This window comes from Sphaerodactylus townsendi, linkage group LG08 (genome assembly GCF_021028975.2).
Source record: "Sphaerodactylus townsendi isolate TG3544 linkage group LG08, MPM_Stown_v2.3, whole genome shotgun sequence".
Lineage (NCBI taxonomy): Eukaryota > Metazoa > Chordata > Lepidosauria > Squamata > Sphaerodactylidae > Sphaerodactylus > Sphaerodactylus townsendi.
The window spans coordinates 28,395,975-28,414,553 of NC_059432.1; the positions used below are offsets into that span (position 1 = coordinate 28,395,975).

General features: G+C 46.6%; 1 protein-coding gene and 1 long non-coding RNA gene across 3 annotated transcripts in view; both read right to left on the bottom strand.

Moving 5' to 3' along the window:
* The window catches only part of SPOCK2 (SPARC (osteonectin), cwcv and kazal like domains proteoglycan 2), a 90,566-nt gene extending 84,093 nt beyond the window's left edge, over nt 1-6,473 (bottom strand). For both annotated transcript variants that reach the window (XM_048505012.1, XM_048505011.1), the window contains exon 1: nt 6,054-6,473. In XM_048505012.1, the coding sequence (XP_048360969.1) occupies nt 6,054-6,239 (186 nt within the window). In that variant the 5' untranslated portion in view covers nt 6,240-6,473. The remainder of the gene's footprint in view (nt 1-6,053) is intronic.
* Nucleotides 6,474-13,916: 7,443 nt separating this feature from the next.
* On the bottom strand, nt 13,917-16,903 carry LOC125437376. Its single transcript, XR_007245201.1, has 2 exons — nt 15,259-16,903; nt 13,917-15,208 (listed from the first exon to the last, which is right to left on the bottom strand). It is a non-coding gene; the product is annotated as an uncharacterized LOC125437376 (long non-coding RNA).
* Between the last annotated feature and the right edge of the window lie 1,676 nt (nt 16,904-18,579).

The window sequence follows — 18,579 nt, forward strand, 5'->3', positions numbered from 1 at the left end:
GGCCTGTGCAACGCACCGAAAGGCTGGAGGGGATGGTAAGGCATTTGGGAAAGGGGGGGAATGGTGCCTTCCAACCGCTGCCATTTGCACGGCAGCGGTTGGAAGACGCTGCTTCCGAAAAACCTCGCTCAGTCTTTGCGCCGCTGGGGGGGAGCAAGGGCAGCACTGCAGCAGCGCCTCCCATGCGAACAGCTCCCTAGGGACAGCGTTTTTGCTGTCCCTAGGACAGAAAAAAGAGGTTCTGAGCAGAGGCTGTCCAGAAGGGAAAAGCTAAGCCCAAACTCATACAGAGAATCACAGGGCAGTCTGTAGGCAGGCCTTCTGTGCTTACAGTAGCCTTTGAGTCCTGATTTGTCATAGCCTTCTAGCAGTTGTTTTCACAGTACATAGGATGTGAATTACTCATCTGGTTGCTGGGAGTTTTCATTTGGCCAGCTACAAATGTCACCCTTCCACCATTCCATTCCAGGCATTCAAGTATTTTCAAAGTATTTCTTCCTACCCACTTTGTTTGGAAGAAAAAATACAAACTTTCTACCAGTTTTGATATAAAAAATTGCTTTCCAAATCTATCACACCTCAGGGCTGCTTTTAGATGCATCTATATGTTAACAGTTGCATGTCAAGCATCTGTGTGCACATCTCCCTGTCTGTAATATGCAGTGTAGAGCCACAGATTATCAGGGCTCCCTACGAAAGGAAAAGAGAGACACACGTAGCTGCTTCAAATGTGTGCCACTGTTACAATCCTGCAGAAGGCGGAGACACAGAGCTCATATTCAAAGAAGGCTATTTTCCTTTGTATTCCTTTGAGAGTGTGAAAAAATTACTGGCAAGCTACCAAAAATGACAGCATCCTTGAATCCAAAGACTGCATCCAGTTAATGGCAAAGCAAGAGTAGCATCTCTTATGTTAGCATGGCACACAATGGGGAGTGTGCATGCATTCCCTGGAGTCACAGCAATCATCCAAATTACAGGTGCTGCTACACGCAGGCATCTAAACGTGACTCTGGATAACATCTGAATCATCTTTATCTGGCTTTGCTTTGGGGGTCGTAATTGATACCAAATAGCTTTTTTTTTAAAAAAAATGTGAAACTTCTGTCTACTACCCTCCACAGCTGGCTTCACAGTCCCTGTTTTCCCCTGCAATAAAAGGCATTGCTTGTTCTGGGAGCTTTCACATCTACCCCTAATTGTGTGCATTTTGAATGTTTCATTAAAATAGCAATGGATTCTGTTTAAACTCAAATTAAAGTAAATGGGGCGGGGAATACAACACAGGTTGCCCAAAGCACTGAACGGTAAAATCCATCTAAAAGAATGTGCGCAAAGGGAGGTATAGAAAAAAAAAGAGATGTTCAAGGCATAGAATGTAACACAACCACATGCTGCAAAAATAAGCCAATTGAGGCTGCTGGCATTAGAATACTACTGAGGATTTGACCAAGGTTTGTAACTCTCCGGGATTGTCTTATATATTGTGAATTTTTTCAATTAGAATTAATATAACGCCAACAGTTCTGTAATTTACCTTGCTACTGTGCAAGGTAGAGTTATACAGTAGAACTTCGGTTTTCATTGTCTTCAGTTTTCATTGGTTTTCATCTATTTTTTCAGTGAAAAATTTGCCTCGGTTTTCATCGATTTGCAGTAAGGTGCAGGGGTTTGTGGAGAAAAAGCACCCAGACAAAGCTATTGCAGGCCGTGTCTGCAACTTTTAAAATGACAATGTCTTGCCCCATTTCAGACAAATCTTAAAGAGGGGTCAGAAACAGACCTCTTTGGACAGCTTTCTGGTGCGACATTGGTCCACTGGCTCTGAAGCTGGTCCTAGTGTTATTGTTTGTTACTGTTTTCAGCATTAAACACTATGTTTATTCACCAAAAATGTGTTTTTGGTATGTTTTTTGGAGTGCCTAGAACGGATTAATTGGATTTACACTGATTCCTATGGAAAAGTTTCCCTCGGTTTTCATCCGTTTCGGTTTTCATCGATTCTTTTTGGACTGATTACCGATGAAAACCAAAGTTCCACTGTATTATTGGGGGGAGGGGGTGTGAGAGAGATGGCACCATGCCTGAGGCCGCCTCTCACAAACTGATCTGGTACACAATCACAGCGCAATCTGATGCCGAGATCCAGTGAAATCCTTCGCGTGCCTCCAGAGATGTAAGCCCCACTACGTTCAATGGAACTTCCTCCTTGGTAAATTGATTGCACATTCACTCCACTGTAAACCCACAGATGCTTTTCACTGCACAACACTGTCCTATTGTGCTGAAGTTACTCCCACTAAGCTTAACAGGATTTACTCCCAAGTAAGCGTATATAGGATTGCAACTCTGGCCTCTCAGTCACAGAAACTCTCCATACTAGCATTCTGCCTCTCCCAGAAGGGATGCCAGAAAGAATCGGCACTCAAAGCAGTTCCAGACTTTGCCATAGCATATATTTTTCATGCAAGTCACTGTAGAGTACAAGAACATAAGAAGAGCGCTGCTGAATCTGGCCACCGTCTCCTGCAGGGTGGGCACCCCGTTCTCCAGCGCAGCGAGTCAGATGCCCACAACCAGGGCATGCAGGAATGCCCCCTCCCCCCCCAAACACCATACGAAAGAGGCTCCGCTTAGCTATCTCACCTAATCATCACTGGCAGCCGTTCTCCACAAATCTCCTAATCTGCATTTAAAGCCCTGGTGATCCTCCACATTCTCTTGAGGCAAGAATGAGTGGGCTTGGAGTACCGCCTTTTGTCTCCCTTCAACCTGCCAATCAATATTATTTGGGGAGCCCCAAATTCTCCTGTTGGTACATATACAGACACAATCCACACTTGCGGAGACTCGCGGCCTCTGCATTATTCACTCCAGCAACAAGCATGCAGAACATAATCCTTTGTGAGTGCACTGTTCCTGCACTGAGCCAGCCAATCTGCTCAGATGGTGGGATGGGGGTTTTTTTAGGGGGGGGGGAGCTCCTGTTCTTTACTTAATGTCTTTGCCAGTAAATCTTTCAAAGGGGAGGTAGACAGAACTAAGTGGCTCTTCAGACAATGTCAAGAACGTGAAAGTCCGCCTCTCGGGAGTTTTATTGCTTAATGAAATTACTTTTCCTACTGATGGAACAGCCATTAGGTTGAATGGACAGCCGCTTCCTAATGCCCCTTCCTGTCTGCACTTTTTTTAGGTGCATCAAAGCAGATGTGCCCCCCCCCCCCAAAAGCTCACAGCCTTTTCCTTGGGACCAATTTCTCTGGGTCGGCTCCCTTCTCCCTCCCCAATTACAGATTCAAAATCACTAACATCGGTTCAAAGCAACTGATGGGGGAGAACCCACCATTTCCCACCTTACATAGAAAGGGGAGGGTTGGAATGGGTCTGAGGGAACCAATCTGTTTTAGAGGACCTTGAATTCTTCTCCACTTTGATCTACAGGTGTGGTCTTTATACCTTGTGCTGCCTGAGGATGGAGACCCGCCCCCCATAACCATCCCCGGTTCAACAGCTGCATTTCGGTGCAGCTCAACAGCAGCTCAACATATAGAAATGAAACAAGGGAAGCTTGTCCAGGTGTGGTGGCAAGAACAGAGCCATTTTGCCAAAGTTCCGTGCATGGGGCACAGAGGGAAGGCTGCTTCAAGGGATGGCAAACCTAGCCCCTGCCCGGAAGCCCCAGTTTTCACTGAAATGGACACTGCTTTGTTGTTAGCACAACTGTAAATATCAGGCGTCAACGGAAAAATACAGCCCAAACTAATGGAGCGGGGGAGTGAATGGATGATTTGGCCTGATCTCCCGCAATTAGTCTGAATACAGAAGAAAACGTCAGAGAACTTTATCAAAGGCTGTTGGACAAGAGCATCACTTTGCAAAATATCCTGCCTCTACGTTATTTGTAGTATAAACGTATCTGACTTACAGATGTACACTCCATGCATCTGATGAAATGAACTCTGCCTCACCAAAGCTCGCGCTGGAACCAATTCCATTCATCTTCGAGCTGTCGCTGGGTGCTTGCTGAATTATGCTGCAACAGACCAACACTGCTATTTCCCAGGATTTTCCCCCGGTTTAGGTCTCTCAAGTGTGGTTTCTATCTTAATTACTGTGGATCCCCATAGAAAAAATCTCTGAGGGGAGGTCAGGTGGTAGGGAGAAAAAAAATCCCAATAATGAGCATCCACCCATTATCCCAACAGCAACAAGAAGAGGAGATCTCCAAAGAAAGAGGCGTTTGCTCCAGAGCAGCGACTGTGTAATAATACAAGCCGATGCAACTACTAAGTCTAATGAAGTCAAAGAAGGGTATGATTCTGCTTAGAAACGCTCTGCTCTCCAGCTGCACAAAACATTACAGATTATTTTATGGCATCTTCAAGGCTGAGGCTGCAATCCTGACTTGAGAGTAACCACAAGCGATTTGCTCCTGAGTAAACACTCACAACCTAAGGCGGCCACAAACACATTTCAGCTGTGCTAGGCAGTGCCAGGGAAAGAACAAAATGCATCTTGTGAAACCAAAAAAGACTGGATAGATTTGTTGGGTATATATTGCGGGTGCCAGAGACCACTTTGCTGCCAGTCTGGGGGAAGAGCGCCTCAAACTGAACACCCTTCTCTGCCAGGCTTGTTGCAGATCCTGGCTCGGAGCATGCCGGGGGGGAGAAGAGAAACCCACAGAAAAGAGGCCACCTCCAAACATCTGCAGGATACATTTTAACTTTGCAACTAGGGCCGGCTTCCAAAGCACCTAGAATTGGGCTGCCTGGGCAGAGAGCCTCCCTTGCAGGCTGGCTTGAGCCGAGGGCAACGGAGGGCAAAGAATGAGAGGGCAACTTGTCCCGCATCATGCCCACGGCTTTGGCAGGTGCCATTTTTCTCACTCCGCACGGCAAGGAAGCGGCCAGCCATACCTGCTGAAAGGGATTCTCATTCCCATACACATCAATGAACAAAAACCCATAATGGAGTCATGCCTGAACTCTCTCTCTCTCAAGGGACTGCAGCACCCTCCATTTTTCCTCGAATCCCTTCCACGCTTCCCTGCGAGTGGTGCCCTCCATTTTAATCCACCGGCCAGCCACCACCCGGGGCTGGAAGCCAAGGGAAACAGACCTGCCTCTGCTCCTACCCGGCCTGGCTGGCCCAGAGCATCGCCACTCTCGGGGGATCTGCCCCCTCTCGCTTTCCGAGAGAGAAGAGGCCAGAAGGCTCCCCTCTTTTGCCCCTGGCCATCGCGGCTTTGCACTTGCCGGGACTTTTTCTCTCTCGCCATTGTCCTCCCCCCCTCCCCCCCCCACACAACACACACACCCGGTTTTGCGGTGTGCTGATTCATCCGTTGCAAAAAGAGAGAGAGAGATCCTGCTTCAAACGCGCCGGCTCCAATTCTGAAGCAACCAGACTTGGGGAAACGTGGCACTATTGCGCCCCCCGCACCCCTCTACTCGCACAGACACAAATATACACACACCCGTCCCTCCCTTTAGGAAAAGCTAACAGTTTTTCAAAACATGTTGGCGGGGGTGGGGAGGACTTCGACTGGGTATTCCGGAGGCAATGAGGGCCGAGCGGGGCCCCCCGAGGCAATCGGCTGGTGCAGCAGCCTTCGCCCGCCAGCGTCTGGGACTTCGCAAGGTGGATCCGTCTCGCGCTCGCCTGCAAACCGACCCTTGCAAGCCTGCAAACTCTGGAGGTTTGGGATACGCCCCCCCGCTCCCGAAATTCGGCCCCGGACTTCCCTCCCTTCGCAGCCCCGGGTGCAATGGGGTGCACTGCAAGCGGCGACCCGGGCCGCTTCGGCCTCTGCGGCTGGGCGGGCGTCGCCAGTCTTGCAAGGGGCACCGGCACGAGGCGCGGCAGCCAAGTCTGCCTGCAAGCGGCCACCCCGGGAGCGGGCGGCGGGGGGCACGTGCTGAACTGGTGCAACGCGCTGCAACAACCACGCCGGCCCCCGCCCGCCCGCCCCCAGGCGTAGCCCTGACGGGACCCTGGTGGGAGGGGGGGCATTAAGTATCGGGGGGGGGGGGCTGGCGGGGCAAACTCACGTCTCGGAAGCGGTTCCAGTGCTTGATCTGGCCGCTGTACTGGGCGATGGACGACAGCCATTGCTCGTCCTCCATGAAATTGCCCGGGTTCTCGCCTTCTTTGCCCGCTCGGCCGTCGCCCTCCGCCAAAGCCAGGGCCAGCAGCAGCAGCAGCGGCGGCACCAGACACCCGCCCGCGGCTCGCATCGTCGGCCTGCTGCTCCGCTTCGTGGCTTGCTGCAAAATCGGGACGACCCGCCGCCTTCCGAGCTGCCCTGCCGCTACGGCCGCTGCCGCTGCCGCTGCCGCTGCCTGGGCGGGGAAGAGCCGGGCGGCTGCTGGGAGGGAGCCCCGCTGAAACGCGACCGGCTCGGCAGAGGCGCTGGGCTGCAAGGCAGCGGCGGGCAGCACCGGCGGCCGCACGGAGTCTGCGCCAAAAGAGGCCGGCTCAGTCACGGGAGCCTCGGCAGAGGCGCCTTTGACATCATCCTCATCATCGCACCTGGGAGAGGCAGAAGAAAGCCGCCCCGAGGAGGGGGCCGGGCGGGGCCCTGGGCTCGCTTTGCAAAGGGTCCCTTCAGTGCCTGGCGTGCAGCGCCCAAGAAGGGTGGCTGGGTGTTGCTCAGGCAGGGATCGGCCGCTTGGGACGGGGCGGGTGGGGGGTCTTTGCTGACCTCTACAGCCGGCCAGGCTCGTCCTTATACTGGAGCGCAGCCCTTGGGGCGTGGAGGGGCACGCAAACTTTCAGAGCAGCATCGAGCTCTGGTAAGGGCTGTTGTGGTCCCCAACCTGGTGCCCGGGGGGCGCCATGGTGTTCACCAACACCTTTCCTAGCCCCTGCCAGGTGTTTTTTAGGAACACCAGGTAGGGCTTTGGTCCAGCAGGGATTGACTCCTTGAGATTTGATGGGCAGTTGGTTTGGCATCGACTGCCACCCCGGCACGAAGGTCTGCACTGTGTGACTGAGGTTAGGCGGTGGCAGTCCTTTTGTGGCTGGCTCTGCCACCTGTGGCAGCCATTTTTGGCAGCCTTTTTGTCACTGTGCTCACCATGCCAGGTCAGAATTCAAATGTGCCCACAGGGTGGGGTGGCTTTTAGCAGGACCTCCTTGCAGGATTTCCATTGTTCCTGGGGGGAGGGGGGTTCCCGCCTGCCCTAATGAATCAGTTTATCAATTGAAGCCACCCAGGCAAGACACCTGTGGCAAAAAAAAATCTGGCCTCCTCCTGAATCCTGCCATGTATCCACATGGCGTGGCTTGCAAGAAGGTCTTACATAGCAACTTGCTGATACCAAAATATTTTCAAAAATCTGTGAAATCTTGGCACTACAAAATCAGAATCACAATCTGGTAGGCAGGGAGTAAGATCGATTACACTCCTTGACAGTCTGTCAGATATAAACTCTTACCACTTTTTGCTGAATTCTGCAAGTGCTCCACTAATGCCAACCAGTTCAGTGAAGCCGGACTGCAAAAAAATGTGCCGCAACTGAGCTAATCTAGCCTGCCTTCTACTGTGCCAGGATTCTTTAGATTTATCTCTGTCTTGGGCTGCATACTTGCTTTGGGAATAAGCCCTATTGAACTCGGTGGGATTCACTTCTAAGGGTGAAAAAACCCCATAGGGTTGCCCATCAGAAGAACCCAGAGTCCAAATCCAGTCCTGTCCATGACTGTAATCAAGGCCCCCCCTTCAGCCACATATGTTTCCATACTGAATCTTTCCAGTGGTTCTTATGAATCCCTCCCCAGCAAGTGTCTAGACCAGGGGTCGGGGTCCAACTCTGGCTCTCCAGATGTTTTTATAACTTTATTGATTTTTATGGTTACAAATATAAGGAGAGAAACACAAAAAATATGATATCTTAAATCTATATATCGTATAATATACAGATGTTAATGAACTACGATTCCCATCAGCCCCTGCCAGCATACCAGAGAATCACTTTGGTGATATTTATAATTATTCACTGATTGCATGTTTTGCATACTTGTGGTATTTACTGAGGAGCCCTCGGTTTAAAGCATGCTGGGAGGGGCTGATGGAAATTGTAGTCCATGAGCATCTGGAGGACCAGAGTTGGATGCCCCTGGTCTAGATGAATTCAGTGTGTTTTCAAATATTTTCTCCAGGTTGAGCTCAGATTGTGTGGGTAGGGCAAAAAAGGGACTCTTAATGAAACCCACAAGCCCTACTCTATCCCACACTGTTTAATATTTGGAGATTTCTATTGTAGATATATCCTACTTTTCTCTGCACTTGGAACTCAAACTGGTTTACAACGTCATTCTCCCCTCCTCCATTTTATTCTCACAACAATCCTATGAAGTGGGCTAAGTTGAGGGACAGGCCCAAGGTCACTCAGTGAGTTTCTTGTGGTGGGGTGGGAATTCAGTGTCACAGTGGGCAAGCAGATCAAAGTCAAAACAATAAGAGAAATTCTGTACGGGCTCCTCAGTTAATACCACAAGTGTGTGAAACATACCATGTTTACTGCGATCAGTGTATAATTATAAAGATTGCCAAAGCAATTCTCCAGTATTTCATGTAGTAAATATATTCATAAGCAAAACAAATCCTTTGTAAGTTGTGTTCTGTGGTTTCAATGGTTCTCTGGCTTCCAACCACATTTTCATCAAATACCTTCTTCAGAACTTCACAACTGTAACCAGTTTATTTCTTCAGAACTTCACAACTATAACCAGTTTATTTCCACAAGGACAGTAGTAACTACAGTGCATGTTCCCACTCAAACATCTTACTTTGCTAACATGGTGTCACGCTGACAGCAGCCCGAACAGAAAAGCCAGAGAGCCGCTACGGTGTCTCTTTGGAGAATGTTCTCCCGAACAGCGCACAATTGCACGCACACAGGCCCTTCCATGCTCTGACACCTTTACCTAGCCAAGCATTGAAACAAGATAGATGAGACTTTTGCGAGTCCTGTCCAGCATCACAATTGTCAGCAGCCGCTTCTGGGCATCATCATGTTTAATAACCAGATTGTGCAGGGGAGCTGAGAAGTCGATCCAGAGCCAGGGTGGGCCCTTCACTTTCTTGACCTGTAGTGACCATGCTATACTTGCCGTGGTGGCCTGATCCTTTCAGCATGAGGTGCCAAACAGCAAACTTGTAACCCATCTGTGGACCTGTCTGATCTTCTCTGCTAAGTGTGTTTTGTTAAGATTGAAAAGTTTGTCGAGTTATGTAAATGGAAAGTAAATTAGCTTGTGTTTAATGGCCCACAGTATTAAATGTTGTGTCTTAATCACTTTAATTCCTTGGAATCTCACACGGTACAATAGCCACAATTCTAATACAGTTCGCTCTTGTGCATTTTGTGATTTTATAGCCTGATCCCAAGACATCATATCACTACATCTTTATGTAAAGCCCTTTGGAGAAATCACTTGTAGTTTGGGGGTTGGCTGTCATCAATATGTTGATGATACTTGACTCTACACACCCTTGTCTAAATCACCTAGTGATGCAGTAGAATCATCACCTGGCCGCAGTGGTTAACTGGCTGAAAGTGAGCAAATTGGAACTGAACCTCAAAAAAACAGAGGTAATGCTGATTGGGAAAGGGGAGGCCTTGAAGGACACTGTTCTCTCCACTGACTCAGTTGAAAGCTTTGGGGGCATACTGAATTCAGCTTTATTACTGGTTCCAATTTATTACTGGAGAAGCAAGCTGCAAAAAAAGGCCTCCTGCCAACTCAGCCTACCGCATACAATGGCTCCTTAGCTTGATACAACTGATTTGGCCACTTGGATCCACACCACAGTAACACTGTGACTAGACTGCAGTAATGCACTGTACGTAGGTCTCCTCTCAAAATCAACTCAGAAACTCCAGTTGGTCCAAAACACTGCAACTTGGCTATTAGCAGGAGCTGGCTGGAGCATTACTTCCATTACTCCCATTCTGCAGACATTGCATCGGCTGCTCATTTGTTATCAGGCAGATACTGGCTATCATATATAAAGCACTTCGTGGCCTCCCTTATTTATGGGGCCACCTCTCTCCCTATGCTATGCCACAACTTTGCTTACATCTGCAGGGTCTTCTGCAGGTGACAACCTGCAAATGGGCAAGATCAACAACTTCCAGTCCACATGCTTTCTCAGTTGTGGTTCCTGCTCCATCGACTGATCTGCCCAAGGTGATAAGGAAAGTTCCCACTCACTTGGCTTTCCACAAACTGTGCAAAACTGAACTATTCAAGACAGCATTTCTGCCCCTTACAAAATGGTTCACAACCTTGCTTGGAAAAAAGATTTGGACTATACAGGTGTGCATATCTTAGGATCTTGTTATGGAATTTCTGTACTGCTTAATGTGTCACATTAATACTTATGCTATGCTTCAGACTTCTAAAATCCAAATGCATGTACTGGATGTTCCATTTTTGTTGACTGGACTGACTCAATTTGGGTTGCCTTGAGCCCCTACAAGAAAGGCAGACTATAAATATCATATTTTTTAAAAATGCTAGGTGTGCTTTTCACCAAGTCTGTGTCGTGATCAGACCCTGTTTGATCCTGCCATGTCTTCTTTCTCCTGTTCAGGATGTGGAAACTTTTCTCTTTTCATTCCCCCTCCCTCTTGAGCTTATGTTTTTTTCACTTTGCTTCTCAGGCAATGCCATATCAGCTTATTAGACACCTGCTGTTGTAGCTCTGTCAATAGTCTGGAATATTGGTTGTTTTGGCCCCGAGGAAGGCTTTTTCATCTCTGGACTGTGAGACTGAAGGGTGCCAGCTCCCCTTGGGAAATGGTAGTCAGGGGATAGGGTGTCGTGACATAGGGGTATAATGGAGGCCGCATTGCTGGTTATGCTAGTTCTGGCAATAGAAGTCTAAATGCTTATTCCTGATGTTGTTTCATAATAAAGAAATCAACTGAATACAGACTCTTGTTATTGAACAGCCCAGGGGCACAACAGTCTGCACCGATATCTTCCATGTATACCCCTCATTTGTAACATTCACTCACCAAGGCAGCAGACTCCTCATGGGAAAGGGACCGGATCCAGAATCTGAAAACTGGTGTCTGGCATGCCCTATACATCCCAATGAAAGGTAAGGAAAGCAGAGCTCTTTTTGAAATGGCCAACCAGTGTCTTAAGTTGCCTTACTTTTGACTGCTTCTGGAGGGCTCCATAAAAGTAATTCCCTGCATCCAGAAAAGCAGTTATTCTATCCAAGCCCTGATGTGCTGGTTTTCTGTGTGGAGTTATTCTTCATAAAGAGAAGCATTAACAGGCAACACACAGCAGTGTGCTCAAATAAAATACAGGTTTGCCACATCTTGGTCCATGCCATTAGTACAAAATTAATACACTGGCACATTCAACCTTGATTTATGAATAAGCCACATGTGGCTGTAAGTTTGCAGATAGTGCCTGTGTGGCATTTATGTTCATTACAGAAATGCATCAGCCATCTGTTCCTCTGGCAAAAGAGGTATGATTAAGTGTCATGTGACTTATACTTGTACCAATGCAAATATGTTGCTATTTGCACTCCACAGTCTTGCAGATAGGAAACTGATGAGGGTCTTAAATGGATCTGGAGCTTATTGTAACCATAAAGTTTATAACAAAACTACCACTCTTTGACGTAATTTACCTAGCATACTGGATTATGAGTCAGAATGTGGACGTTTTCCATTGAATCAGAGTTTATGTGATCTGAATCATTTCACACTACTAGTTCATTCATAGTCATCTCTCTATATATAATAGCAACACGTGCCCTCCCTCTGTGGATATCTATCCTGCGGATCAGGGCCACGTGGACACAAAGCAGATTTTCCTGCAGACCTGGAGAATCCCCAGGTTTGCAGCAAAATCTGAAATCTAAAAAAATTAATTGGAGGGAGATTAAATCCATCCCTCCCAAATTTCCCCAGGGCAGCTCCCAGACACCACCGCTACTGTGGCCGGGCCCAGAGGCAACTGCTGAACCTTGGAGACACATCAGGCTCAGCAACAGAGGCAGGGAAGATGGGATTCCCCTCTGGCAAGTCTTGGTTTGGAGAGGAGGACGGGTAGAAATCAAGGGAGGAGAAAGAGAGAAAGAGAGAAATCAAGGGAGGAGAAAGAGAGATGGGGGATATTGAGGGGGGGATGTAGGAGAAATAGATGTGGGAAGACTCAGAGAAGGGGAAAGACAGGAGGGAAAAATTGACAGGAGGGAAAAATTGACAGGAGGGATGAGAAAGGGGGGGGAAGGTTGTTAGAGAAGGGAAGAGGGGAAAGGATGCAGAGGGGGATGGGATATGGCCTGGGGGTCCATCTGGATTCGTCTCTTTCTATGGAGACCCAGGTGGCCCATGTAACCCGGGTTGCGTTTTTCCATCTTCGCCAGGCCCGGCGGCTGGCCCCCTTCCTCTCCCAGGCGGATCTGGCCACAGTGATTCATGCAACGGTCACCTCCAGGTTAGACTATTGCAACTCGCTCTACGCGGGCCTACCCTTGAGACTGATCCGGAAATTGAAACTGGTCCAGCATGCGGCGGCTCGTCTGCTCACGGGTGGTGCCTCTAGAGATCACATCACGCCCGTGCTGCACCGTCTGCACTGGCTCCCAGTTGAATTCCGAATCGTCTTCAAGGTATTGGTGTTAACCTTTAAGGCCTTACGCGGTCTGGGACCCTCGTACCTTAGGGACCGTCTGGCCCCATATGTCCCACGTCGGTCTCTGCGTTCGGCAGAGGCCAATCTACTGGAGATCCCCGCCCCCTCTATGATGCGGCTGGCCTCCACCAGGGCCAGGGCTTTTACGGCCCTGGCCCCTGCCTGGTGGAATACTCTTCCTCCAGCTGTCCGGGCCCTGCGGGACCTACAAGAGTTCCGCAGGGCCTGTAAGACTGAGTTATTCCGCCGGGCTTTTGGGGAGGCCGGCTGCTGATAGGTGCCCATTAACATTAACAACTAAGATCCCCTGTCCCCCTCTTAGAGGAGTTGGGGAGCTAATAGCTGAACGCCATCTGTTTTAATTGTTTCTGAATTAGGAGCGCTGTTTTTAACTGATGAATTTTTAGTATTTTATTTGTTACCCACTTGTTGTATTATGATGTGAACCGCCCTGAGCCCTCTGGGGGAGGGCGGTATAAAAGTGGAATAAATAATAATAATAATAATAATAATCAGCCCCTACCAGCATGGCCAATTGGCCATGCTGACAGAGGCTGATGGGAATTGTAGTTCCTGAACATCTGGAGAGCCGCAGGTTCCCTACCCCTGGGATATACCCTCCCCACGGGTTTCTTGCAAGTTCCACTTGTAGGTTACTGTTATTCACACTTACACACCTGCAGTGTTCAGCAGAGAAGACAAAATCAATGTGGGAGAGAAAAGGTTCCTGGCCTGTTTTCCTCTGTCACTGTTTTGGGGAAAACGGGTCAGAAATCCTGAGCACATTTGCTTTACAATAAGCCTTTTTGGAGCTCAGTTGGAATTCATTTCTGACAAATCATGACTAATTGCAAGTTGTGCTCATGGGGTAGGGGTGGTGGTGGTCTCCAAGCAGACCAAATATCCTGGGTTTTGTAGTTTTCTAGGAATTTGGATGGTGATTACAATAAAGGACCTTTTTTTAATATTACGGATTGAAAAAGCACCCCTGGGAGGCTGAGACTGGGTTTCGCATTTGGAGCCATCCAACGGTACACATTTAATGCCTGCAAATCATATTTGCATCATCCTATGAGACGTTCAGGAACTTGATCAACTAAAAGGCACGGCACACATAAGCTGATCAAAACCAGCCCGCCCTAAAGCTACTCCATCCATTTTATTTATTTGCTATGTGCAGATGGCATGGCCCACAGCCTTCTTTTAAGCAACACGGATTATAGACTGAAACTCAAATGTCAGCAAGACTCAAAAGGATCCCAATGTATTCAGCAAAAAAATGTCAATGGTACCAGCATCCAGACATCAATCTAGCCATATTTTGGTATCTAAAGATGAGTCAAAGAGGATTGTATGCAAGTAGGGTTTGGGTTTTTTTGCAAAATTAAGAGGAAATAAATCAGCAAAAGCCAATTGGATCTCTGCCTGGTTCACACTATAATAATAAATTATAGATAAGAATTAAATTAACAGACAGAAAAAGATGGAATGACATCATTGTTACAATTACTTCTGTAGACAAAGAAGGGAAACAAAATTATACGCATAGCATTATTTAAAAATAAAAAACAATTATCAATAATGACCATTGTTGATTAAATTCTAGTAATCCAAAATAGGTTTTAAAAAGCTCTGATGAATGGTTACTATTATACATTTCTAGAATTTTTCTCACAAAATAACATTTGTATTGCCATATAATTACCATGTTACATAGTGTGATGAATCATTTATCTATTTCCCTTTAACCCCTTTTCAATATAACATATATCATGAAGGTTACTGATATCATTTCAGCAATACCCTTCACATTTTGCCATTATTCTTTTGTGTGTGTGTGTGAAATAAAATAAATAATATGCTGTCCATTTATCTTGAAATATTTTGGTTGCTTATTCACAAAGTTTGTTAAGTTTGCCATTATGGATATTCTACTAGTTTATTTTCCTAATTCAGCTTCAACATTAATCTACCTTCCATTTTGTTGCAAGTATCACTCCGGCTGTTGTTATCAAATCCTGAAACATTTCATCTGAGATTTTTGGAATATTTTTGGCAATGTGCCTAGTAACATAGTCTTCAAGCAAGCAATTGTTTACACAATTGAGCCAGCAGTCATAGAACTGTATAACTTGTGAATTTACTAAGTCAACAATATATACACTTGTGGGGCTGTGTCTCAGCAGTGCCCCAATGCACCTTCAAGTATCTCTCTCTTATATAGTATTCATAAGTACTAGTCAACACTTCTTCAATTGCTTCCACAATCTTCACAGGGATAGCTATTGACTTTATATTGAAAACTAAATGCGAGTGGCCAGCTTCTGGATATGTTCTGGCTTCGACAAATCTTCGGAGGCTCATGAGTGTGTTGTAAATATGTGTATTACTATTCACACTAATATTACAGTTCCAAATTGTATGGAAGGGCTTCCATTCTGCTTACTTTCAGTGTTGGTCAATAAATCACATTTAAGAGTGTTCATACAAAAATCTGAAATTGAATACCTACACATGAGCAAGTGCCTACCTAAACATAGATATTCTGTTCTAGTAAAACTAAAAGACAAAATAAAATACTTGAAGGTGCACTGGGGCACTACTGAGACAGAATCCCACAAGTGTATATATTGTAGACTTAGTAAATTCACAAGTTATACTGCCTATGACGGCTAGCCTTATGGCGGGCAAACATCCACTGCAAATTTGATTTTGATTTTTTTCTGAATTTCTACATGAATTTCTTTCCAATTTTTTTTAAAAATGTCTACAAGTCCCCCACAAATGGTAAAATGAGCCATCTTCTTTTTTACATTTCCAACATTTCACACTATCATTTTCAAGTCAAGGATGCAATTTCAAAGTGGCGATCGAGATGAAAGCCTTTACAGTAAGAATAACCCTGTAATTTCCAGCTTGAATCTCGAGGGGTGGATAATGCCGGGCAACATGAACACCAGAATCAATTCAGCCGTATTTCACAGCAAAAGCTGGCTTTGTCATACACAATGTCAAGCTGTCCATTGGAAAAGAAAACAAAGTCTTAGGGCAGAATGTTTCACACTGACATTTCAGTAGGAACGGGTCACAAGAAGAGGTGGGCTTAGACTGCCTGCTTGGAGCAACTTGTAAGAGATGGAGTCGCAATCACACTCCGATAACTGCTGATCTTAATATTTCTAGCCCCAAGATTGCTCGGCATGTCAGTCTTTTGTGTAGGGCTCCAAAGGCTTCAGCCAGGGAATATCACAGTCCCCAACCCAATGACTCAGTAATAAGAACTATTTGTCAATGCAGTGATTTTTAAACTACATTGTATTGCATATCCAATGACTGGCCAAACTGTGTCTGGTGTGCTTGTTCTTTGCTATTTTCTTGTGCAGATTTCCACCAAAACAGGAATTTCGTCCTGCTTGTCTAAAAGGCTCTGCAGTAAGCATCAGTTCCTCTTGCAAACTCAAGGTTGGACCCGAGGAGTCACAGGAAGATCCCAGCTCATTACAAATGGAAATAGCAACCATACGGGGCAAACCCACATGGAGGTGGGAAGGATTAAACTCCATCTCCGGCACACTGTAGCCCCAGTCCACTGGATCCAAGTTCACGCTTGAAGTATGCTCTTTCCCTGCTTGGTTCCAATGTAGAAAATCTGCTGGGTTGGAAAGAAAGTGCTCCAGCTAACAGCAGGAGGTAAAATAAGGAGAGGGCAGCTTCCCTTACCCTATACACTATTTTTCTACTAAAAATAAACACACACTCACTTTACATATGAAGAGGCAGATGGAACTAATAGTCACACTGAAGAACAAGTCTTACTGAGGAATAATGAGAACCGCTTCTGTAAGGGGAAGTTTCACCTCAACAAGCTGATCAAGTTCTTGGAGAAGGTTTTAAATCACATGGTGGTGATCCGGTAGCCACTATGTACTTGATTCCCTCACCAAAGGCTCCTCAAGAAACAATAGTCATGGGATAGGAGGATGGGGCCTCTTGTGGTTTAGCACCTGGATAGGAAGCAGAGAGCAGGCAGACAGTTCTCGCAATGGAGGATGATAAGCAGTGGGGTTCCATAAAGATCATTGTCAGGACTGGTGCTATTGCTAGCACCAGCATTGGCGTAATGGTTAAGAGCAGGGGTATTCTAATCTGGAGGAACCGGGTTTGATTCCCCGCTCTGTCGTTTGAGCTGTGGAGGCTTATCTGGGGAATTCAGATTAGCCTGTGCACTCCCACACATGCCAGCCGGGTGACCTTGGGCTAGTCACAGCTTTTTGGAGCTCTCTCAGCCCCACCCACCTCACAGGGTGTTTGTTGTGAGGGGGGAAGGGAAAGGAGTTTGTAAGCCCCTTTGAGTCTCTTTACAGGAGAGAAAGGGGGGATATAAATCCAAACTCCTCCTCCTCCTCCTTCTCTTCCTCCTCCTTCATGAATCTAGGATTGAGGGTGAGCAGTGAAGTGGCCAAGTTTGTAGATGAAACCCAATTATTCCAGATGGGGAGAACAAAAGGGATTGCGGTGTTTTCCAAAAGAACTCCCCAAACTGGGTGACTAGATGACCATGTGACAAAGTTCAGTATCAAATGTAAAATGATGCACATAGTGGCAAAAAAATGTTCAGGATGTACCTTCTGTTGGGGGGGTCTAGGTGGTGAGATCTTGGGGTCATGGTGGATAGCTTGATGAAAATACTGTCTGAGTGTGTGGCCACAATGAAAAAGACAAATTCTATGATAGAAATGACCGGAAAAGTGATGGAAAACAAAACAGCATTTAAAGTAATGATCTATGGTGCAGTCGCATTAGAAATATTGTGTACAGCTCTGGTTGACATATTTCGAAAAGGATATTATAGCCCTGGAAAAGGGGCAGAAAAAGGCAACCAAAACAATTAAGGGGTTGGAGCATTCTCTCCCATGTTAGAACTTTTGAGAACTCAATGAAGTCCATGGGTAGTAAATTTAGGACTTAAAAAAGGAAACTTTTTGCCATGAAAGAGTAATTGTGGAATTCACTGCCACAGGACACAGTGATGGCCACCAAATCGGTCAACTTCAAAAGGAATTAGACATATTCATGAAGGCTAGGTCCTTTGATGGCCATTAGCCAGGATGGCTAAAGAAAACTTCCATGTACAGAGGCAATAACCTTCTAAATACCAGCAGTGGGAAACCATAAGGGGAGTAATTGACTTCTATGCATTTCTTGTAGGTTGTCCCAGGGCATATGGTTGGCTGTAACGTGGAACACGACACTGGACTAGATGGACCTTTAATCTGATCCAGCATGACTGCTCTAATGTATAGGGGTCTGCTGTGTGTCATGTTCAATCCCGATGGAATTCTGTTTCAGGGAGCCAGCTCAAGGTTGACTCGGCTTTCCATCCGTCCGAGGTCAGTTTAATGTGAACCCAGCTTGCTGGGGGTAAAGTGTAGACCACTGGGGAAGGCAATGGCAAACTACCCCATAAATGTCTGCCTAGTAAATGCCATGATGTGATGTCAGTAATGGCTTGGTGCAGGGAATTACCTTTACTTTTATGTGTCACGGATATTTGCATACTACAGGCTTAGACATATGTATGGGGTGTACCTCCACCCACTTGTGCTATCCCTGAATCAAGATATACTATCTTCTACAGTCATTAAGCTTGACACTAGGGCTGTAAGTCTGCACAATCTCTGTTTGATTTCTCCAGCAGAATTGAATCTAGGCCCATTTCTACCTGCGTGGACTGGGAGTAGTCAACCATTTTGAAATGTCACTGGGATTCAAATCCATAGCCTTTGAATATGTTATCTTTTGGATATGTGGAGCCACAAACACTTGCGTGCTTTGCACATTCTGCGTACAGCATCCACCTGCAATACCTGAGTTGTGACTTGATTTGTGGTATGTCCCAAT